Genomic DNA, 24,742 nt, shown 5'->3' on the forward strand with positions numbered 1-24,742 from the left:
TTATCCCAGAAGTGCCAACTTCTAGTCTCTGGTGATAGCAGTCAATCCTCTCCGATTGTGAAACTTCTGGGGAGATTTATGACTGTTGAATTATTTTGCAGATAAGGAGAGTTCAGGAAAAAACCCTCTTCATGAATGGTCTTTTCTGGATCCCTTCATCCCTATTTCAACCCGAACTTCAGAGGCTCTCTGCCATCTCTGGTCTCTCCAGGCCAGTTCATCAACCCTGAAAACAGATGCGCCTTCACAGGACACCCCCTTGGTTCACAGAGCTCTGCTCAAAACACTGTACCCATACTATCTGACCCACTAAATCCAGTCTAGCTTCGCCTTTTCTCTCCTAACATCCTGCTTTCGCTTGAATGATTTCCTCTACCTGAAACTCCCTTGCTGTACTCCTTATTTGACAATAAAAATAAAAGCTAACATTTAGCAGAGCCCTACCATAAGCTAAATACTTTATACAATTCAACTCATCTAGTCTCACAACCTCCTATGGAGGAGAACCAGGTACCTTCCTATTGGAGACGAGGAAACAGGATAGGGAAAGGTTAAGTAGCTCGCCTGAGCTCACAGCTGGAAATGACAGAAACAGAACTTGAACTCGGATGGCAGGGCTCCAGTCTTGGTGTCTTCACCACATACTGCCTACAGAACCAGCAAGAGGAAAGCAGAGGCTTGGTTCTCCAGTCCTGCCATCAGCTAGGCTCCTGGCCTGGCCCAACTACCTTCTCTCTAGTCTTTCTCACACACCACATTTCCCTGCTGGTACAGCCCCCTGCATAATATGGTAGGTGATCTGTAAATAGTTTTTGTCTTAAAAGATTTTTATTTATTTTTTAGAGAGAGGGGGAGAGGGAGGAAGAGGGAGAGAAACATGGATGTGAAAGAGAAACCTCAATCAGTTGCCTCTTGTACACGTTCTCGACTGGGGACCAAACCCACCACCCAGGCATCTTCCCTGACCTGGAACCAAACCGATAACCTTTTGTGGAACGATGCCCAGCAACTGAGCCACACCCATCAGGATGGGACTCTGTAAACAGTTTAATGTTATTCTCTATAGAACCATTACTTTCCTGTCTTTATCCTTATTCTACTTTTCCCTGACTTTATTATGGTAAAATAGACATAAAACCCAGCTATTTTAAAGGAAACAATTCAGCGGCATTGAGTACATTCAGTGTTGTACAACCACCACCACTATCCATGTCCAGAACTTCTCACCACCCGAGGAATCTATCCCCGTTCAATAATGCCCATTCCCTTCTCTCTGCAGTCCCATATCTTCTTCTCTACTTTCCATAAATTTGACTATTCTAGGTACCACATATATGTGGAATCATAGTATTTGTCATTTTGTATTTGGCTTATTTCACTTGATACAATGTTTTCAAGGTTCATCACGGTGTAGCATGTGTCAGGATTTTTCTCCGTTTTAAGGCTGAATATTACTTAATGCAATTTAACTGTACACTTAAAAATAGTAAAATGTACCCTGGTTGGTGTGACTCAGTGAACTGAGTGCCAGCCTGCAGACAAAAAAGTCGCTGGTTCAATTCCTAGTTAGGGCACATGCCTGGGTTGCGGGCCAGGCAACTGATCGATGTTTTTCTCCCTCCCTCTCTCTTCCTCCTTCCCCCTCCTCTCTGAAAATAAATAAATAAAATATTTAAAAAATAAGAGAACACTAATTACCTTAAAAAGTAAAATGTTATATATATTTTACAATTTAAAAATTTTAAAAATATTTTTAAAAGTTATACTCCTCCAGCAGAGAAAACTCTTCCTGGTAAAGGGCCTTTACCAGGGTTTCTCAGAGGCACTATTGCCGTTCGGAGCCTGATAATTCTTTGTTGGCAGGGACTGTCCTGTGCATTGTAGGATGTTTGGTAGCATCCCTGGCCTTGACTTGATGTCAGTAGCACCTCCCCAGTCATGACAATCAAACATGTATCTAGAAATTGCCAAATATCCCCTAGGGGAGGGGACCCCCAGTCTACCCTAGTGGAGAACCACTGGACTAGACTAACTTTGCTGACTGACTTGAATGTTTTTTGAAGCTCTGCTTCTGACTCTCAGCTCAGCCCGGAGTCATCACCAATGACAAGGGAATTTATTGGTTTCACTACATGCACATGGACAGATGGTTTTCAAATAAAGTGACCTTGACAATGCAGCTTCTCCCCGCTTCACCCACAGCAGAGTAACAGAGTTCCGCAGAGGTCATTTGAACATGAAGTTCCTTTCTCCATGTTTAGGCTGAGCTCCCCAATCATTTAGCTTGCCTAGAACTGCGGTGTAATCAAATAAAACAAGTTTGACAATGATTTAACAAAATTCTTTAATAAAATTTATAAAAATGAATATCAAGTTTATCAGCCTGAATTGTTTTCCTTTTCCACCCCCAAAGAAAATACAAATTATAATCACCTACACACATATGCACTCAAAACTACAGTGACAGTCTACACGGAATTACATCAGTTTAAATTCCTGAAAAATCAAAACAATTCCAAGAAGTGGTTGAGGAATGATTTTTGCCTTCAAAAAACAGTTGACAGACAGTAAAGCGACTTAGATAAACTTCTTCTCTGGGGTTGTCAAAAGTTTCTTGATGACCACATTTCAACCAGAAGAATGTCCAAATCGAGGTTCTCCTTACCTCCACCTCCCCTGCTCCTTAAGAAAATCTTTGGGTTTTCTGATATTCTCAGTTTTCTTGGAACTTGGGGCAAATGTGTCTAGATCAACCAATATTTTCTGTGGACATCAACAAAAGCAAGCGTTTGGAGATTCTGGGTTTCAGGTACAAGCCATGTTGTAAAGATCCTGGTAGGAAGCACATGTTGAGATTCTTCCATTTTTCCAGAATTTTTATGGCTAGAGGTAGAGCCACCTCAACCATTCTCAGCCTCAGCTTCCTAAATTGCCAGGCTCAGTGACAATTTCTCCTGTCATCTCCAAGCTCACTTCTCATGTTTTCCGTCTGCTGGGACATGCCGAATCTTCTCTCTTTGGCTGCAACATTTTGGACACTGTTCTGAGTCTCAAAATATTCAATTTATCACTCTTTTGTTTTAGTGATAAACATTAAAAGTTAAGTGGCACCTGAAAACTTTTCTGGGCAAAGCTCCTTGTTTAGAACCAAAATGCTCCATAATGACATTCACATAACAAACATTCTTACTCAGAACAAGTAAATGGGTAGTTGTTCCTTTCAAGTTACATACTCAGGAGGTGAAAAAAGAAAACCGTTGAAGGTCTTAAGGGAACACAATACCCAGTCATGATATGGCCAGACTAAGACACAGCCCCTTACCCTTAAAGGGCGCAATAGTTTCTGGCTCAGGAAACTCATGCCCGGGGCAATGTAAATTCCGAAGTAGTAAGAGCGGATATCGGAAGATGGGACACTGGTTCAGTGATAGGATAAAAAAATGCAAACAAATTAAAAATAAAAATTTTATATAGATACAAAAAAAAAAAAAATAGGGCAGTTGATCCCTCCCCTTCCTTTTAAAAATGAAACAAAGCCCTTAAGAAAAATCTGCAACTTGCTAGCTTGTAAAGGGATGAAAGAAACAAAGGAGTCAAATTCCTTCTAACACACGCAGATTAGATCTATAAACAGTAGAAATTATAACTACCCTAACTGCATCACTGGCGCCAGTCTCTCTTCCTCAGAAATTCATCAAGTGAAGGGAACTGGAAGACCTCCAGAAAAATTACTCCTCCATTTCCTATCACATGAGCGCAGGGACCCATCTCTCCATCTGTCTTGAGTCCCTCAGTCATCCTCGCCACCTCCATACATATCTGCCAGCTTCTTGAAGCGATTGCCCCATTCATTCAGGTAGTCATAGTCCTGGTCCTGGTCTGACTCCGAGGAATTCAGGGAGCTCAGACTAGCAGCTTCGGAACCACTTCCTTCGTAATCAAATACGAGCAGAGAGTCGTAAGGGGGTGCAGTGGGGTCACTATCGGCCGCCTTCAAGTTCTAAAGAAGAAGGAAACGACAAGATCTTTCAGTGAAAGGAACCACACACCTGTCACCTTAGGCAAGACGCCTTCTCCTGGTGCCTCATGCCAAGTGGACTGCATGGCAATGCCGCCGCCCTTTAGAACACCGGGAGCAATCAACGCTAACTAGGTACGTTCATACAAACTGCAGTGGAAGACAGACATGATATGTTGTTAAAGAAAAGAAAGTTATGGGAAAATACACAGAGTATTTTCCCCTTGAACTAGAATGGTAAATTATATGTAGACAGGGGAGGTAGAGGCACCAACCAATCTGGATGGACAGAGGCTAAAAACAATGAAGACAGTCATACCGACCCATACAGGCTGCATTTCAGCCCAAAAGGTCTGGAAGGATGAATGCCAAACAGCTAACAGTTAATTCTGGTGAGTAGGGTCAGAGGAACTGAGAAAGAACTTACATTTATTTCTTTATATACTTTGTCATGATATATATTTTTAAAATAACAAGCCATATCATTTTTGTAGTTAAAAGAAAAAGCTACAATCAAATGTAATAACATGCAAATGAATGTGAATGGCGGAAAGAACTTGAATCCAGATGTACCTAAAAAGGATGGCTGAGACTGGCCCTTCTGGTGCCCAGTTTTCTCTAAGATCCAGTGGCAAGAAGGGACGTGGTTTGGTCACTGCCAACACTGCTGTGCTTTGTATAGTCCTTGGTGACTACAGCTCCCGCTGAAGTTAAAGCAAAGCTGCCCCTGCCAGAGCACTTGCCACAGGGGGGCCACTGGACCAACAGACAAGCCCCAAAACTCATTCCAGTAACTGAGCAAGTGGTCAGGTAACACAGTTTAAGAAAACAGATCTTGCTAGACTATATTATCTTATTTGGTTTTGTGCTCATCCCACCCCCATTTCTTCCTCATCTTACCCTCAACTAGTTAACTTAATGTCTCATTTCCCATCCTCCCTTGCAGATAGGGGCAATCTTGTGATAGTTCTGGCCACTAACATGCAGGATTAAACACCCTTCTTGCACAACAGTTTGCTACTAGATAGGAAGATTGTTGCCCTCTGCTCGGCCCTTTCTACTGCATCCTAACCGGAATACAGACCCAAGGCCTGGAAGTGTGGCAGCCATCTTGTGATCATGAGACAACAAACATGAGAAAAAGGATATACATGTTCGTATCTTGTAGCAGGCAGGTAGAAAAGGCTGCGGTTCCAGCCTCAACTGTTTACCCCAGCCTTCTATTTGCAAAAGGTAAACCTACTTCTATCTGTTTAAGCTTTTGATATTTATAGCTGAATGCATTTCTGACATATGTATCATGAATGGTATTTTTCTGGCCCTCAGGTAGACTTGTGATACACATTTAACATTAACAACCATCAGTGGGATGTAGGGGAAGAGACCCATTAGTGAAACCAAACTGGATCTACTTTCAATTTCTTTAGTTCCTTTTCTAGTGCTATTAAATCCTTTCATAATTCTTGGTTTTGCCATATGGACTCTGCAAATCCACCAAGACCAACTTGAAATGCTATTATTTCTAAAATTCAGATGACATATACACAATAAAAAAGGGTTCAGGGATCACCCAAGATGAAAATGTGGGAAAGGAAAGAATCTATATTCTTTCTCACTTTTGACGCAACTCTTCTAAATTCAGCAAAGGATGAGCTGTACCTTGGCTTTTGACTTTGCTTACTTACTTCATCAATAAAGTTTCCAATTTCATCAGGATTGGCAGGGCGGGGCCGATAGTGCGGCACACCCAGGAGGGGAGGCGCCACATCATTGCGAGTCACTTCAGGCCGAGCATCCAGGCCCCTGTGCAACTGGCTCAAGTCAAAGTCCTTTAAAGAAAAAGGTAAAAGCAGAGTAAAGAGTAAAGCAGAAGCAGTCATAAATACAGGGGTCTAGCTGGTTTATAGTTATGGTGCTTAGTAATGCCTTAACTGCGACTGGATATTTACAAGCATGTGTCAATATAATCTGAAATGATAGTTTTCAACCTAAGAGTCTCCAGAATAGCACAAATATAGCATAAAAGGATTGTGAGGAACACTTGTGATAGAGACGGTTGTACTTTATTATCTTTTCACAGGGTATGATTATTAGATTATTTTTCAGCAAATATTCACCCCCTTTCCACCTGCTATCAGACTCTGATGGGTCCTGTGCTTCCCTTTCTAGCCACGGTAGACTTTCAAAACTTCTGTGCAAAACTCCAGAATAAGGCAAGTTAAGTAAGTTTATTTAAGTAAGTTTATTTTTCCATCTCCAAGTAAGGAAAAATAAAGCAAGCCTAAAGATTTTAACATCTATAGAAAGCAAAAAAAAAACCCCAAAAACCAAAAAACAAACAAACAAAAAAACCCAAAACAGTTTAGCATAACTAACGTAACTCAGGGGAAATAAAATAGTACAACAGATCAGTCGCTCCGTGTCAAAGGCAATTTGAATGGAGTTCATGTCCTGAAACTAGTGATGAAGAGAGCAGGCTCTGGAGCCAGACCACCTGGTCCTAATGCTTGCTAGCTGTGTGACTTTGGGAAAGTTGCTTAACTGCTCTGTGCCTCTGCTCAGTCATCTGAGTGCAGAAAAGCAAGCAATCAGTAAATGGAAGGAACGTTGTACTAATGATGATGCCCAGTGACAATGTCTATGTTCTTAGGTAAGGTTTTTAAAAAATAATATACAAAGTGACACGGAGCTATTTCAAATGCCTGCCTTCTGACCATTGTTTCTTACAAATCTAGAGACTGCTATTAAGATTTTTACCAGTTTTAAAAACCCACCTGATCCTCTTCTCCGCCTCCTTCTTCATCATAGTAATAAACGTTGTCCCGGGTGTCATCTTCTGGGGGTAGTAAGGGCTCTTTGACCGCCGGTTTTCTCCGAATAAGCAGGAGAAGCAGCAGAATCAGGACTGTGAAGGGGAAGAGACAGTGATGAGAGGCAGAGGTCAAGAAGGCCACAAGCAGCAGCTATCACAGAGCACCAGGCCCCGCATCCCAGACAGAGGGCTGTTAGACACCCCCCGCGGCGGCGCACTCGTCCCTGAAGACACCAGACGCAGCACAGCATACCGGACAATGAAACATGAATTCGAGTGTGGTCTGAACTTCACAACTGGATCTTAAACCAATTGGTTATTTTCCAAAATCTGGGGTAAAATGTTCCAAGCAGTGGAAATGTTACGGGCAAGGACCGTGAGGCAGGATCATGCGTGGTGTGATTGCGGAGGGAGGAAGTCAGCGTGGCTGGAGCAGGGTGAGCGAGCAGTTAGGAAACGTCGAAATCAGAGGCTAGCCGGGGCGTGTGGCCCATCGGAAGGACTTTGGCTTGGTTCTGAGTGAGTTGATGCCACTACAATTTTGTGAGCAGAATTGGGTCAGCCTAAATGTGATTAATACATGCATATTATTGTTAATCAGCTATAGGGGCGAGGCATAGACTATTAAAAAAAATCACCTGGTATATTTCTTCTCAAGATAAAAATCAGGTAAGCAAACCTTAAAAGTGGTTTAATTTCCAAGGTTTTCATCTGATCCCATATAGTTCTAAGATATATACAATTAACATTTAATTTTTAAAAAAATATTAAACTATTATAAGTGAAAAAATACATAATCCAGTGTGTTTTCTTTATGGATGCTTGTGCCCAAATATCAACATGATGCCCTTGTGAGGCATTATTGCAACATAACAGGAGATTACATAACCTTGGGAAAAAGATTTCTTAGCACCCAACCTACTTATTATTTCTAAAATAAGAAAGATCCCAAGATCTTATCCAAAATAAGCAACATAACACCCTTGGCCATAATTCACAAACAGGAATACCAAGCACTTGTTTGGTGGGTCAAGACCTGCCTCAGCACTGAGGACACAGCGCGGAAGAGAATTTGAGTTGCAAGTAGCCTCCACCCACACAGAGCTTAGAGCCAGTGAGAGCCAGAGGCGTGTTACTGTTTCCAAAAGGCTGCTTCTTATGGAATTTTACATAAGTTACTTAAAGGACAGTAATCAAAGTACAGCCTATTGCTATCACTTCAGGAAATACCTCCCCACCCCAACTGTACCAAAACCCCAGTATCCCCAGTGTCTGACACAAAGTTCAGAACAGAGGAAGCAATCAAATACTGATGGACTACATAAAAACTTTCATATCCTGGTGCCTCTCTAGGACATTCTTTAGCTGTATGAGTTCTATGATTGTCCATAAGGAATAAGAAGTTGGAAATCTGAATCCTGGCATTGCTTCTGCTGTAAATGTTGTTTCATACTTGAAATAATCTTTGAAATATACCCATAGTAAATTTAGGTAATGCTATTACAAAAAAAAATCAGTATTTTAAATATAATGACAATCTTTAATATTTTCCTCAGAATGAAGGTATGAATTTAATAGCCACTGTCTCTGAAACAGACCGGCCCATTGAAATACAATTTGACCAGAAAGTGAGGGAGTGGGCAGGACTTGCGTTACCACACCCAGAACCACGACAGAGGAAGGTGAATCACCTAATCCCATGGTAGCAATAAAACCAGAAAGTTGAATTCTAAACACTCATCTTCCTTCTCAATTTTGAGAGGACACAGGCAGCAGAGGACAGGAGCAAATGGACATACTGCGAACATTTACTGAAGGTCAGGAAATAACCCCCTCTCAAACCCGTTGAAGCAGCAGCGGCAAGATCAGTAACGCCTGTGCAGAATCTAAATGAAAAGCCCCAGCACTGGTCCCATTGGTCCCATTGGTCCCTCTAGGAACCGTCTTCGACTCCATTGGCCTCATCTCTGCCCTACAGGGTGTGATGAAGCCGTCCTCTCTCCTCCGTGTCTTCGTTTGTGCGGGAACCTCCATGAAGGCCCCTCGGCCTACTTGGATTCCACCGGCCCTGGAGCACAGCCATCCTCTAGCTGCCACCAAACCTTTCTTGAGACTCAGTTAACAGCCCCCTCTTTGGACTGCAAAGCGTTCATGACCTAGACCACTTTTCTAGCCTCTAATTATACACTGTCTTCGAAGGTTTTCTAATTGACTTGTCACTGCTAGGTTTTTGAAACTGTGAAAGCATCCGTGTCAGCCCTAGGTGGGCTCAGGTGACATCAGTATTTAAAGACTGTGGCAAAAACTGCCAAATTTTTCCCAGTGTTCTTTTCCTCCTTCATCCAATCAGTCATCAATACTGACTGACTGCCTCACACTCCACCCCTACCCTCTGCTAAATTTTAATCAGGCACATAGTTACCCAGTTAAGACTGGAAACTTCCAGGCGTGGCTGTGGTTGGGCCAAGGGGACGAGAGCGAAGGTGGCGTAGGCAGCTTCCAGACGCGTGCCTTACCCTTCCTCGATCATCCCTCCTCCAGGACGGAGCGTGCAGGTGGGGAGCTGGCTGGCTCTGACCATGCTGATGAGGGCAGCCGTACTTACTGCCCTGAGTTGGTCCAAGGACATGCAACGCCCAGCATCACCTGGGAGCTGGTTAGAAATGCTGAATCTAAGGCTCCACCCCAAATCTACTAGATCAAAATTCTCATGTTACAAAGAGGCAGAGGTGATCTATATGCTCTTGAGCTTGAGAAGCACTGCCCGGAGGGACCGAAAGAACAGTAAAACAGGACTGGGCCCCCTGCTGGCTTGATGAACAAGTGGCCTTCCAGTCTTGGACCACGGACGTCTGAAATGTTCAGCAAATGAGAAAACTCCCCCATTTTAGAAGTCGAAGTATACACTTGGCAGCTGTACTTACTCAGCAAAGCAAGGATGCCTCCAAGAATCCCCAGAATGGCAGGAAGCTGCAATCCTGCTTCAGCATAAGGCGCTACCCTCTTGCAGGTGCTGACGGGCCCTTCACAGTCACACACAAACGCCTCTAAGGTGGTCACCTGGTCTTTGTTCTGGTTATCTGCGAGCCTGAGATTTATCTTGTATTCACCCAACTCTAAGTCTTTCTTTGGCTTCAAAATGAGAGATTCGTGTTCTAGAGGAAGCAACAAAAATAAATGATGGGACCAGGGGAGGAAAAATGTTTATTGTAGAATAAGATTATTAAGGAACTAAAGATATTCCAAAACAGTAAAGAAAGCAGAGCTGCTTGGATTGCAGATTACCGATCAGTATGTTGCAAAGTCAACCAGCAAAGGAAAGGGACCTTTGGTGGAATGCCTCAAATGTAGAGGGAACAAGAAAACAAGCATCAGCCCTGGCCGGCGTGGCTCAGTGGGTTGAGTGCTGGCCTGAGAACCAAACAGCTGTCAGTTTGATTCCCAGTCAGGGCACATGTCCCCAGGTCCCCAGTCGGGGACGCAAGAGAGACAACCACACATGTTTCTCCCCCTCTCCTTCTCCCGCCCTTCCCCTCTTTCTAAAAATAAATAAAATATTTTGAAAAGGAAAGAAAACAAGCATCAAATGAAAGGGAATTTCAGGAAGAGAGGTGGAAGTGGGGGCAGAGGAAGCATGAGAGTGAGAGCAAAGCTCCCAAAATGAGCCTCAAGTTCTCACCTGGGTCATTGTACTCAATGGTCCAGTTGACACTTGCCCCATGTGTTAGCTCTGCTGTGAAAGGAGACGTGTTGGGGGGAAGATCAGGGTCAATGATGTTGATAATATGAGGCTGTGGGTCCCTCTGGCAGAATTCCACATTGCGAGGTTCTGGTACGGGGGCGTTGTCATTCACATCAGAGAGGAACAGGAGAAGGGTCCCCGTTCCAGTAGCAAGTGGAGAACCTAAGAGGAAACACACAGGATGTCCCACAGCTCGGGAACATTGACGAATCCCCATCGCCTCCCATCGGACTGAACCCGAAGCTTGTCCTGGCCCTTCAGGGTCGCCTGCCCACAGAGCCTCTTGTTCTGCCCATTGCAGGACATCTTCGCTCCTGTTTGGGCAGTTCCCGGACATGCTTATTCCCCATTTTTATAACGATTATTCAAGTTATTCCTCATATCAAGAACAGCCCCTTCCTCTTCTTTACCTATCTTTATTCATCCACTGATTGCCCACCACTCCAAGAAGTCCTCGTTGACCCCACCTCATCTCCCTTTCCGAACATCTATGGCTTTAAGGTCATTATCAAAGGGTTGAGTCTTTTAAAATAGCTACAAGTTGCTTTCAAAATAGATTGGGAAGTTCATACACACTTCTGCTTGTATTTCTTTTACATCCTGATGCAGCACCTAGCACACGGCAGTAGAGAAAGAATATACTCAAAAAATGATCAGCAGGGGGAAAGTGGGGCAGGAAAATGGAGACAACTGAACTTGAACAATAAAAAAATAAATTAAAATATGTTATTCAAAAAAAAGTCATCATCATCATCAATATTAGTATATTGTAGGAAAAAAAAAGTCCCAGACCCAGGGGACTATATCTCAAACCTATAAATAGTTATACCTGGATGGCAGGACCATAGTGATTATTTTTCCTTTTTACCTTTCTTTCTTTTTTTTTTTTTTTGGTCATTAAAAAAAAAAGCAGAGCATAAAATTTATCATCTCTTTGAGTGTACAGTTCAATAGTGTTAGTATGTTCATATTGTCAAGAAATAGCTCTCCAGAACTTGTTCAGCTTGCAAAACTAAAACTCTTTTATCCATTAAACAACTCCCCATTCCCCTCTCCACTCCCTGGTAACTGCCATTCTACTTTCTGTTTCTGTGAATTTGACTTTAATTCCTCACGTAAATGGAATCATACAGTATTTGTCCTTGTGTGACGGGCTCATTTCAATTAACATAATGTCCTCACTGCCCATCCATTTTGTAATATGTGACAGATTGCCCCCCTTTTTAAGGCTGAATGATCTTCCATTGTGTGTATGTACCACATTTGTTTATCCATTCATCTGTGGATAAATTGTTTTACTTTATCATGTGAATTTTTTTTTAAACAATGAGCAGGTATCACTTAAAATTTTTAATTAAACAAAATTTTTAATGAGCTAATAGATTTTTCTGATGAAACCATTCTCCTCTTAGACCCACACTGAGAACTGCTGAGTCAAGCACAAAGTAACACTTTAAGGAACAATTCAGAATGGCCACACCTTAGCCATTATTAGTTTAGAGGTCAGCAAAGTAAGGCTTTCTGGCCAAATTAGGAAAACAGTTATGCTCATTCCTTCAAAGACTATGACACTTCTAGACTACAATTGCAACAAAGCCTATATGGTCTATGGAGGCTGAAATGTTTCACCCTTGGCCCTTTATAGAAAGTTTGTTGGCCCTTGCTTTAGATACCATTCCTTCAACTTATCTCAGGCCAGTCTGGAGCTGTAGCAATGGCTTAGCTTTCCCTCTATGCAAAAGCATTTTGCGATTAGAGCCCCTTCATGGCCTTACGTGCCTTGTCCTCTGCTTTCTAGATTGTCAAGTCTGGAATTACTACCTTGGGAGGTCGAGGGATGAGAAAAGGGAAGAGAGTTTAATCACAGGAAGCTAGCTTTTTTTTTTTTTTTTAATAGCAATTCTGCTTCTGAGTATCTGTTTGAGGGAAACAGTTGCACACAGAGGCATGTACAAGGATGTTTATTTTATCACTCCCATAAATAATGAAGAATTGAAAATAACCCCAGTGGTCTTTTAATGAGTGAATGATTAAATTGCACTGTATCCAGACAACAACATTTTATTGAAAAGAGGTACAGGCATACCTTGTTTCGTAGTGCTTTGCTTTTATTTATTTATGTTGCATTTTCTTACATGGTAAAGGCAAGACCCTCCACCAGCAAAAAGATTATAAGTCACTATATTGTGGTGGTCTAGAACTGAACCCACCATAGCTCAAATGTATGCCTGCAGATCTATAATGTGCCATGGTATACCCCTGTGTCTTAAAAACATATAGTCAAAATATAGAGACAGTCCTCAACGTGCATGTACTATGTAACAGGCACTTTTTACATAAATTAGCTCATTGAATTCTGACAGGATATCACCATTTGTCAGAAAAAGGAACAAAGGGACATAAAAATTAGGCAGTAAGTCCAGGGTCACATAGGCATTTGGCTTTGGTCCTAGGAGCTAACCTCAGGCAGTCTGGCTACCATAAGAAGTGGGGTTCAGGTACAGAGAAAGTGGTGAAAAGGAACTTCTGCTTGATCCAAATTATTTGCATTTTTGACAATGAGAACACTTTTGTTTAGGAATAAAAGAAAAATCTGGCTGGTGTGGCTCAGTAGATTGACCAAAGGGTCGCCGGTTCGATTCCCAGTCAGAGCACATGCCTGGGTTGCAGGCCAGGTCCCCAGTTGGGGACATATGAGAGGCAACCACACACAGATGTTTCTCTCCCTCTCTTCCCCTCTGTCTACAAATAAATAAATAAAACCTTAAAAAAAAAGGAATACAAAAAAAAAGAATGAACGCATGCCTCCAAAAGAAGGGAAGGAGGCAAGGAAGCGAGCTAGGTGAGGCAGCAAAGGCCGAAGGGGAAGGGTGCCCTTACCATTGTCAGTAGCTATAATGAGGGCCGTGTACGTGCTGTTCTTCACATGCTCAAAGTCCTCCCTGTCCATCTCAGCCCGAGTGGAAATGGCACCAGTGTCCGGATTAATCTCCAGCCAATTGGCAGTATCCCTCCAAATCCGATACCTGAAAAGGCACAAGCTCTGGCTTAGAGTGGGAACAGCAATCAGCAGGTAGCTGACAAAGTGTAAAGTTCCTCTTCGCCAATCAGTTCCAACTTCTCTACATTTTTGACTTCCATATTAAAAAGAAAAAGAAATCACATCTATATAAAAGTTGCCAGAAAAGTATGATGATCATTCATGTACCTTCACCTAGATTCACCCACTGTTAACATTTTGCAAATACAAAAGCTGACACGTATACGCATAGTGTCTTGTTTTGCTGAACCATGAGAGTAAGTTGCAGGCGAGATGCTCTTTTATTCACAAATACTTTATTGTGTTATCTGCAGAGAATAAAGGCGTTCTCTAATATAACCGACAATTACATTTCCAATTTCAGAAAATATAACCTTCATAAAGTACTATTAATAAACATATGGTACATATTCAAGTTGTTCATTTCTCTAAAACTGTCCTAAACAGAGTCTCTGCCCTGATTCAGAATCCAATCCAGGATCATGCATGACATTCAGTTGCCATGTCTCTCTAACGTCCATTAATTTGGAACGATTCCTTAGCCCATATTTCCTTCCCTAAAACGAACATTTTTGAAGTATGCAGGTCGGTTGTTCTGTAGGAAGCCCCTCTGTTTGGATTTGTCTGATTATTCCCCCATAATTAAATTCATTAAGCATTTGGGTGGTAGAAGCAAGAACACTACACAGGTAATGCTGTGCCCTTCTTGGTGCATCTCATTAGGAGGCACATGACATCTGTTTGTTCTTCTACTGAGGTTCACTTTGGTCACTTGGCTAAAGGAGGGACCACCAGGCTTCTTCATAGTAAAGGTATTATTTTCCTCTTTAGAGTTAATCTACAATCTAAAGGGCGATAATTGAGACTATCTTGTTCACAAACTAACTTTTATTCCATTAATTTTACATCCCTGGATAAATCTTCCCTGACTAATGAGTACTATGATCCTTCTGCAGTTTTAAAAGCAAACTCTTCAGAACAGCTCCCCAAAGGGAACAGGAGTTCTCGAATGGTGGGCGCCACACTCCGCACCCCTACCGTCAGCCTCTGGAGATCTGGGCCGGCACAGGAACTTGAGGATGGGCTGCTGCATCGACATTTAATGGTAGGTGTGAGGGAGGCTAAAGCTCCCTATGGTTTTGCAGAGCAAAAAAATGTTTTATTCAAAATGCCAAGAGAGTTCTTTCCACCATCTTTCTGTGCCCCCATAATGGTGTGCAGGAATGTCTCAGCTGAGGCCAAAAAGAGATGCAAATACCAGGTTCTTACTAGGCCACCCTCCAAAGTCATTGTCTGCTTTCTAACTGTGATGATGAAACATGGTAACATTAACCAGGTAACAGAAGCAAGTGCAACAAGAAGTGAGTACAACAGAGGAAGGCCTCTATTACCCCTGGAAACCTCATTACTAACAAGATACAAATGTCATGTTTGGGTTTGTGCTCTAACCTTTTCCTAGTCAAACCCAGCTCTCAAAAGTCTAAGGACATTGTTGCCATTGATTTGTATGTGTTTTCAGAATCTGTGGCTGTAATTTACACTATAGAGATGACTTCAAGTTTAAAGAGAACAATAAACTACTTAAACAACACCATGTATGTAAATTAAAATCACATTCTCGCTGTACTTAATACATGAGCTCAAAGAGAGGAAGCACAATAATCCTAGAATGGCTGGTTATGGAGAAAATGGAAAAGGTGTGGAGAATGGGGATAAAAAAGAAATTTTTTTAAAAAAGCCAATTAAGAGCCCTGGCTGGTGTGGCTCAGTGGATTGAGCACTGAACTGTGAGGCAAAGGGTCGCCAGTTCGATTCCCAGTCAGGGCACAAGCCTGGGTTGCTCCTCCCCAGCAGGGGGCACACCAGAGGCAACCATACACTGATGTTTTTCTCCCTCTTTTTCTCCCTCCCTTTCCCTCTCTCTAAAAATAAATAAAATCTTTAAAAATATATATTTTAAATTTTAAAAAGCCAATTAAAAGTATCTTGTATAGACCAATGATGATAAAATACTATAAACATTTTATAGACACACATATATGCACACCCAGTTGCTGCAAGTCAGTTGAAAAATCCATACTTACGTTATCTTCTGTTCCATGAATGTGTCCGGCTCCTGGGCAGTGTAGGATGTGATTTCCTGTCCCACTGGAAAGTCTTCGGGCACCTCCACTCTCTTTTGGGGAGGCACGAAGATGGGGGCTTCGTTCACATCCATCACATCCACAGTGACAGTGGCTGTGGAAGTGGACAGAGTGACATCAAAGGGGGCCACATTCTTCACTGCCACGTAGAGAAGGTACTGCTGCTTGGCCTCAAAATCCAAGCCCTAAAGAGCAGAAAAATGAGCTTATGTTAGTAGGAAAAAAATGAAATCCTTAACTATTGTTGTTTTTGGTTAACAATGTTCCAATGATCCTCAAATCTGGCTGTATTAGAGTTGAGAAGCCCAGAAGAAGATGAACTTGAGAAATCTCAGCCAGCAAGCTTCAGTTAACAAACACTAGCACATTAAGACCAACAAGAATGTTCGCATCCCGTGTGACATGCTGTCCATGTGACAACAGATGGACAGAAGATCCTGCTGGTCCCCTCACTAACACAGGGAGTTAGAATCAGCCAGCAGCCAGGTCAGATCCCAGCTGGGCCATTTCCTAGCTGTGTGATTTGGGCAACTTACCCTCTGGGTCTGTTTCTACACCTAAGTAAGTAGGAAAAGGAACTACCTCACAGAGGTGCTGTAAAGGGTAAGCTGGGAATTTTTATGAAAGCCTTATATAGGAGGAACTCAAATCCCTAGCTTCTTTTTATGGTTGATAGAACAATAACAGAAAACGTTTATGTCAATGTTCAGTGGGAGGTAAGATCAGGTGTAAGTAATTCAGAAATGAAGTGCCCTCTCACTTGCTTAAGAGGAAGTCAAAGTTCTAGGACTAATCCAGAAATCTGTTAACTCTCTAATGTCAACAACAACAACAAAAACAATCCCTCAACTTCTTAGTTTTTAACTTCCCAAGACATCTTTTTTAAAAAATTGATTTTAGAGAGACAGAGTGAAACATCAATTTGTTGTTCCACTCATTTATGCATTCATTGGTTGATTCTTACATGTTCCCTGATTGGGATTGAACCTATAGTCTTGGCATATCAGGACAATGCTCTGAACAACCAAGCAACCCGACCAGGGCTCTAAGACATCACTAAAACAGTCATATAAGACCCATTTGTAAAATAATCCAGCAAAATAGCAGAGATTAGTAAACCGCTTTTGCTCTCATTTGTAAAATGGATGTGGGCTGCAAGCAAATGTTTCAAGGAAAGAGCCTGTTAAAACAGATGGTACTTCCTTTTCAATGTTAGGATGCTGGGTAGGAGCTTCCTTCCTGACTTCTCACAGGAGCCTGAAGTGTCCCCGCAAACTCCAAGTGGTCCTCAGAACCTGGGAGAACTGGCCACCCCTACCGCACCACCGCCATGCTGACCTACTCAGAAGACACCCAGGACAAGGGAGTGGGCTGTCAGTTTCTGCGTGTTGCCAGGCACCATACACACCTTAGCCGTTTTCAAAATGCCATCGTTGGTGGCTGGGTCTGTGGTGACAAAAAATTGCTCCTCCTCGTCGTTTAGTACAATGTACACAGCCTCCCACGCCGGGGTATTGGGGACGTCGGCATCGGTCACTTTGAGCGTAGCGATCACGGCATTAGCCTCGTTCTCAGGAACCTGTCCCTGGTACTGCAGCGCAAAGGAGAAGTTGGGTCGGGTATGACACCCTGAGACACGGTAATGAAACTAGGCCTCAGGGAGCTAAAGGGATGTTCTCTGAGGCCAAGTTTAGAGAAGAGTCTCAGAGGAAGTGGTCCCTCAAGAGCAGGGCACTTATTTCCTGTCAGGGAGTCTGGTCCGCTAGCACTCAGAGCGTCCTCCTTCACGAGCGCGTGAGGCAGCTCTCCAAGGCCCCGGCTATCCGCGCCCCTCAGCACACTCGGGCTCAGCCACCGACTGAGTTCAGAATTCTCAGAATTCTAAAATTCTGAACTCCGTTTACGAAGGCCTGCAGGACCCGGCCTCCTTTGGTTCTACACTGCTTTTTACAGTTCTGGCTAGGCATCGAGCTTCCTCTTAATTCAGTGCATTTTCCCTATGCTGATCTGTCTGCCTGCAACACTCTCCCGCCCTCCCCATCCCACATTTGCCAACATCCTCTCGAGTCTTCCTGTAAATGGTACTCACTGTCGCAATGCCTAGGTTAAGGTGGTAGACACTGCCGATTGCCTACTGAATATCCATTCTCCCCGTCTTCACTCCCTGTACTGTTGGTGGCACCAATGTTCCCAAATAAGATATTGTATCTCCAGGCTTCCTTTGCTGATAGCAGTTGATAATGACATATAAACAGAATTTGTGGGATGGGTCTTTCCAGAAATAAGAGGACTTCACTTAGCAATGCCTTGTGCACCCCTTGCCTTTGCCTTCTTCCTGAACGAAGCACACACGTGGCTGAGTTCCAGCAGCCATCCTCAGTCACAAGGGGACACCAAGCATGGAAGTCATGCACCAACGTTAGTGGGGCAGCAAGACAATAGAGGCTCGGTCTCTACTGACAGAGCAGACTATCCACCTCTGGGTTTTTTGTGACATGAGAAAAAGTCAAACCCGTCTAAACCCAAGAATCTAGTGTCTGTTGCTAACCACTGAGCGACTTCTAACTAACACAGTAAGGTGTAAGTTCTTTCATGGAGCTTCGCCCCTTCTCCTGGACTGCATTTAACATAATTGGGCACAATAATTCATTTGTGTGGTCTAATACCTCTCTAACCAGACTATAAAGTTCATGAGAACGGCATCTTTGTCTGCCTTGTTTGTGATAATATCTCCCATATCTAATCAGAAAAATATTGAGGCACCAGACAGAGACAACTGCCACGCTAATCTGCTTATTTCTTAGTTTAAAGTTCACTAGTCTGGGGAAAGTTTTCAAAGGCATCACTCGGGAGCAGTTGTAAAACAAAAAAGGACCTTTCTTTGGGAAACCATCCAAGGAGTTGCAGAATTACCGTGCTCGGGTCGAAGATAGGAGGGTTGTCGTTGATGTCCGTGACCGTGATCACAGCTGTTGCAGTTGTGCTTAAGCCGTCACCCTGAAGGTCAGCGGCTTGAACCACTAGGGTATACGTCGTAATATTCTGTAGAGATCGAACACGCCCAAGTTAGAACCCACAGCCAGATGAGCCCAGCCCATAGCATAGAAACAAATATTTTATCATCTGCGTAAATGCTGTCCTACCAGCCTGTCTGTTAGGCACAAAACCTCTGGACAGATGTTTAGATGCAAAGCTCAGGCCATGACCATGCAAGTGGTTAAGTGGCCTCCGCAGTTTTGCGTTGTCCATGGATTTAACTACGTGCATTTGCCCACAACCACCTCCGGATCTCTTCCTCCCTGACCTCACGGTCCAGGCCGGTGGTGAGCACGCTGATGACTCCTGTGTCCTTGTTGATGGTGAACATTTTGTGAGGCTGCATAGGCTCTTGGCTGACGATGGTGTAAGCAATGGCGGCGTTGTAGGTGTTCACCTCGTCGTCTGCGTCTGTGGCCGTGACCTGCATCACAGAGGTTCCTGGAAGCATCCAAGGAGAGAGAGACCCAGTCAGGCAATGCCTCAGCGTCTGGCCAATACTGTTCGGTTCAACTGTGTCTGGAGTGTTAAAGGCAGGGCCCCAGGGACAATACTATGGCACTGCTCCCGGGATCACTAATTTCCAAATATCTTACCAAAGCGCTACAGGAGGAAGAAAACTTTCCACCAGATGAGCAGTGTCCTGAGAACTTGGCTCTTCCGACAGGTGTTTCAGGTAGGGGTGGAGGTGAGGGGATGGGGAGTAAATAACTTTAACCATTGTGTCATGTCACTTATACTGAATGAATGGCCTGGGAAGTAGGGAAAATCCCAGGATTTCTGTAATTGGCTTCTCAGCCACCGCTTTCACCTGAGAGAATGGGTCATTTGAGGTCATTGTCTTTAAGGTGGAAGAAAATATTTATAACACATGTGACTGACAAAGGACTAGTTCCTAGGACATCTAAATAGCTCTAAGAGTTTATAGGAAAAAGACAAATAGCCCAAGAGAATAAAGGGAGGCAAAAGACTTGAATAGACAAGCTGTAAAGAAGATCCTCAAATGGCCAAAAACACGTGATAACATGTTTAGCCTGTTCATAATGAGAGAAATGCAATTTTAAATTGCATTGAGATATAATTACACATTGACGAAAGCTAAAAAGTAATAATTCCAGGACATACATTGCCTATGGGAAGGTAAATTGGTTGGACCACTTTGGAAAATGGTTTAGAAAACTAGGCAAAACTTCTAGAGGTAAATACACACACCGTAGAAGATAAATTTTAAAATAAGGCGCGGGGATGGGCAGGGTTGGAGCGGGGATAATTACAAAGGTCAGGGCAGTGTCTGCCTCTGTGAGAAAGAGAATAAATATGACCAGGAAAATTGTATGTGGGGCTTAAACTACTGGAAAGAATCTGTTTAATCAGGGAAGGTTGTTTTTAAATTGCTCCCATTTTATACATGTTTTTACCGGTCAGGTGTTACATGCATGCATATACACAGCACACACACAGCGCTTCCAAAGAGGTACTATCTACTCATATGAAGGGCCTGATCCCAAACGTCAGCCTCACACTGTGGGGTCTGAAGAATCTAAGTTCCTTTCTGGGCATCTGGCTCTCATTACTTACCTGGAAGAGCACCTTCCATGACAGACCCCTCGAAGACTGACTGGGTGAACTCAGGCCGGTTGTCATTCTGATCTGTCACTGTGATCACAATCTCCATTGGGTCCTCAATTGCATTCCCATTTGAAGACACAGCGTGAGAGTAGAGCTGCAAGAGCCAAGCGAGTGTTACTTGGGCCCCGGGGAGGAAAGAGGGAGTGGGAGGAGTGGCCCAACCGACGGAGAGTGGGCTCCCCCGGTGTCCCTCTCCTTCCCACTCTCCAAGACGCAAGCACATGGCACCCCCAGCAGAGGCCTTTTCTCACACATGTGCGGCTGCTCCTGTGGGGCCACAGCACTGGCTGGGATCATGACCTGTGAGGACCTATAGGCGGGAGAACACACCCACCACGTCAGCACTCGTGTTCCCCACACTAGGGCTGGGGAGCCAGACCTCAGAGATAGAGGTGAAAGCCCAAACTCTGACTTACTCCAAGTAGGGTAAAATTTGCTCTGGCTACTCCAGTCTAGTGCTTCCCCCAGATTTTTCTGCATTTGGCATCAATGGATTACCTCCCAGCTTCCCTAAGCTCCCTGCTACCGAGGCCCAGAAATGGTTTTTGCTCCTCAGCATCATCAGCAGACGCTTCCTTCAGGTTGGGGACTTTTAGCTCCAAGAATAGGTTGATATCTTGGGTCTGAACTTATGCATGCATGGTGCATAAGGATTCTCCCCCCCACTCTCCACCCACCATCCAGGCTCTCCTGTCATTTATGCTTATCAATAGGCCTTGAGGTATCAAATTAAGCTCCTCATATGCCTGGAACATTGGATCTAGGGGTCTAGCATGGGTTGACCAAAAGCTTGGGGAGGATGGGATACTCACTGTGTACTTGGGAATTGCTTCTCTGTCCAGAGGCTGTGTCACCTTTAACCATCCTGTTTCTCTTTCAATAATAAACACACCAACAGGGGGTGTGTCAGCTCCTTGGCCAGTGATGCTGTAGAAAACCTTTGTTTCTTTGTCCCTGTTAGATTTGATCTGAAGACAAAACAGGAACAAAATTAGCAAGGAAGGATCCTTACATTGGGTCTTTTTCCCTTCTCTCCTTGGTCCTTCTCTGCCAAATTCTTCCCAAAGAAATAGACAACATCCTTTTCTACCTGCACCAGATTCTTAGGAAATGGCCCTTTCTCGTTTTCTGGGCAGCTGATGGGAGGGATAACCCAGTCTCTCTTCTGTCTTCTGAGACCACGGTGGGAGTCGGGAAACGTGAGCACTTCCGCCTGAGTTCCAGGGAGGGCGTCCTGAAAGGAAAAGAGGCAGAGAACAAGATGAGGTAATTAACAGTCAAAACGAAATCCAATGAAACCTCTCCCCCTTCCTAAGACAATAAAGAAAGTGGTCTCCTTTGATCTTCCTAGTGTCTGAAGTTCAAGCACTCACGATGCATGTGTGACTATAGGTTCGTGGGTTTGACATGATTTTATAAGTAATTTCAAGCCTACAATATCACACCTGTCATGTTTATAAATTTTATTTTTCAATTAGAGTTTACAATTAATATCATTTAGTTTTAGTTTCAGGTGTACAACATAGTGGTTAAACAATCACATACTTCACAAATCACACGTGTCTTTTTTAATAGACCATTACACTACAATGATTTAATATCAGAGCTTTTCCAACAACTGGATATTCTGGTGTTTTAGTTTCTTTTTCTTTATGTTTTTCCTAGAATTATAGGTCCCTAAAGTGGACTTATCAGCCAAAATAAGTAAGCTTTGGGAATTGGTACTAAGAATTACTTTGTGATCAATACAAATGCCTCAATCTCATGATGTCATTATATCTATATGGTTTCCGTTTGTTCTAGCAGAAGCTGTTAGAACACCCTTTGAGACTTGTATTGAACAATTTTCATGTGCGATAATGATAACTTTATGCACACACAGGGAAATAAGATAGTTGGAGATGGAAGGAAAAAAATCTTCCAAATTGTTTAAGTGTTTTAAAGTGATTAGTGAGAACAGGGTGAAGGTTCGAGAAGACTATTCCATTTCCCACCCTCTACATAGTCACTGATCATTGTTTGCAAGTGTGAGTCAAGCCCTGTTTCCTGGCTTTTAAAATTTGACTCAAAATTCAGAAGACAGATATGAGATGTGAACAGATGTTATCACAAAGTCCTCCCCGATTCTGCGTTCTGGTCACACACACGCGCGCGCGCGCACACACACACACACCCTCCGTCTGCAGCCTCACATTCCTCTCCCAGAGAAGCAGCCCTGCCTGGGCCAAGGGCAGGCTCTGGAGCCAGCCTGCCTGGCTTTGGATCTTCACTGTGGCACCTCCATCTCCTGGGCAGATTAGTTAACTTCTCTGTCCCACAGTTTCCTGATGTCTAAAATGGGGAAAATATTAGTACATATACCTCATAGGGTTCTCGGAAGGATGAAATGAGATACCTGTTTTACAAGCAGTGTCCAAGACATAGTAAGTGCTCGAAAATGACAATGATGGCAATGATGGTCAAACTGGCAGGAAAACAGTGAGTTATGGTTTTAATGAAGTCAAGTGTGGGGCTTGACCCCTAGCACAGAAATGAGTGTTAAACAGACTGTCAATACCGTAATCTAAGCCTAAAAACCACCATTGTGCATAGCCATGGACACAGGTGTTGATAAATAAATACAGATCCATTTGCTCCACTGAAGAGGAAGACAAAGACTATGCCTTGCTGATATCAGGATTATAGGATATTTTCAGGGACTGATAATAAACAATGATGAACACTGTGCTGGCAAAACACAACATTAACATCTTCTTGTGTAATACTAAAGGCAATCATGCATAAGCACACCGAACACGGACTTCATCCCTCAGAAAAAGGACACACCAGACTGAGAAAATCCACGCAAACATAGAGAAGGAACTGGAAAGCTAATCTATTCTTACTTTTTCCCCAGCTTTATTTAGGCATATAACTGACAAATACTTGTAAGTATTGAGAGTGTACAATGTGATGTTTTAATATACATATAAGATCTATTCTTTAAAAAATTTTATTCTTACATGAATGAAAAGAAAGGTAAGATTGTCATCCCTTCTCCTAACGCAGGACCACCTGGCTCCATGAGGGTCCCTTGAACTATAGGCAAAGCTAAGCAGACTGCCAACCAGCTATGGCAGAGTTGCCACCTACCACTTAATATCCACTCTTCTCTTTTTACTTAAAAACAAAAAAACCTCTGTCTCTCCCAGTGTACGTGTGTGTATCTCAATTCTGTATCCAGCAGTACCCAAGCGAAACACTATGCTTCCTACACTACACTTGCAGCTATGGGCAGCCATAAGGCCAAGTTGTAGCCAATGAGATATAAGCAAAAGTATTTTTTTGATAATTCCACGAAGTCTTCTTAAAAAGGCAGCCAATTAAGTGACACATTTCTGTGCTTCCTCCCTTTCTCTTTCTTGTCACCTCGAATAAAGCTGATTGCAGGAGCTGTAACAGCCACCTCTTATCCTTGCGGATTGGAACCATGCCCTGAGGCTGACGGAACAGAAAGGAAAGGGGGAGCTGGGCTCCAGATGACTGTGGGGTCTCCACACCGACCACAACTTATCCTTAATTCGGATTTCCTTAACGTGAAAGAGAAACACTGTATTTTATACAAACTACTGTGATTTGTGTTTTTCTATAACATGTATTTCAACTCAATCACAATTCGGCAGACATGGAGGCAGAGACAAAGTTGGCAAAGGTGGAGAGGAAAAGTTGAAAAACCAAGATGAAATGTTGAAAACTGTCTTTGGTCATAAGAGGCTTCCAAGCATCGCTGCCCAGCAAAGACTCACCATGCTGAACTTACATGAACTCCAGTCATTGGAATACTTGAGTTGGAGAGCTGTGTTAATAGAATTCTACTGAGTTCCTCATTTTCCTGGTCTGTCCAATTATACCAGGAAGAAAAATTTCAACCTATCAGGACTTTTAAGTTCCTGGAATCCCAGGAGTCTTTGGGGAGCGAAGTGGAGCCAGCCTGAGAGGCCCTGGCATCAGAGCCCATCCCACACGTCCAAGGCAGCAGCAGGGCGGTTCCCCAGAGAGGCATTTGGGTAGGAAGCACCACGGGAGCAGTTTAGAAACTGGCAAAGGCCTTTGGCTTCGGGTAATAATGCCCAGAAACACTCTTGCCAAGGACCTGGGCAGGCACACATCTACCTTTTCATTCGTGGCCAGTCCATCTGTTTGCCCACTGAATACTCACTGGCCCCCCGGTACGTGTCAGACCCAGGGCCAGGCACTGCAATATCAGGGAGGAGGGTCTTGTATAGATTACAGGCCAGTGCGGCAAACACTTCCCACTGATTTTTCCCTCCTCTGCCAAGAC

At 43.4% G+C, this 24,742-nt stretch overlaps 1 protein-coding gene across 1 annotated transcript in view; it reads right to left on the reverse strand.

The window, feature by feature from the left end:
• Positions 1–2,375: 2,375 nt before the first annotated feature.
• The window catches only part of CDH1 (cadherin 1), a 69,721-nt gene continuing 47,354 nt past the window's right edge, over positions 2,376–24,742 (reverse strand). Inside the window, exons 4-16 of the mRNA XM_054579278.1 lie at positions 21,512–21,655; positions 21,234–21,389; positions 20,371–20,515; positions 19,061–19,233; positions 18,670–18,798; positions 17,165–17,347; positions 15,697–15,941; positions 13,453–13,598; positions 10,510–10,734; positions 9,755–9,985; positions 6,793–6,923; positions 5,704–5,847; positions 2,376–4,000 (exon numbers count right to left, since the gene is read on the reverse strand). Coding sequence (XP_054435253.1) covers positions 3,791–4,000; positions 5,704–5,847; positions 6,793–6,923; positions 9,755–9,985; positions 10,510–10,734; positions 13,453–13,598; positions 15,697–15,941; positions 17,165–17,347; positions 18,670–18,798; positions 19,061–19,233; positions 20,371–20,515; positions 21,234–21,389; positions 21,512–21,655 — 2,262 coding nt within the window. The 3' untranslated portion in view covers positions 2,376–3,790. The remainder of the gene's footprint in view (positions 4,001–5,703; positions 5,848–6,792; positions 6,924–9,754; positions 9,986–10,509; positions 10,735–13,452; positions 13,599–15,696; positions 15,942–17,164; positions 17,348–18,669; positions 18,799–19,060; positions 19,234–20,370; positions 20,516–21,233; positions 21,390–21,511; positions 21,656–24,742) is intronic.

The sequence above is a fragment of the Pteronotus mesoamericanus genome, unplaced genomic scaffold, assembly GCF_021234165.1.
Source record: "Pteronotus mesoamericanus isolate MK-2021 breed Mesoamerican mustached bat unplaced genomic scaffold, CSHL_Meso_final contig_52, whole genome shotgun sequence".
NCBI classification, from domain to species: domain Eukaryota; kingdom Metazoa; phylum Chordata; class Mammalia; order Chiroptera; family Mormoopidae; genus Pteronotus; species Pteronotus mesoamericanus.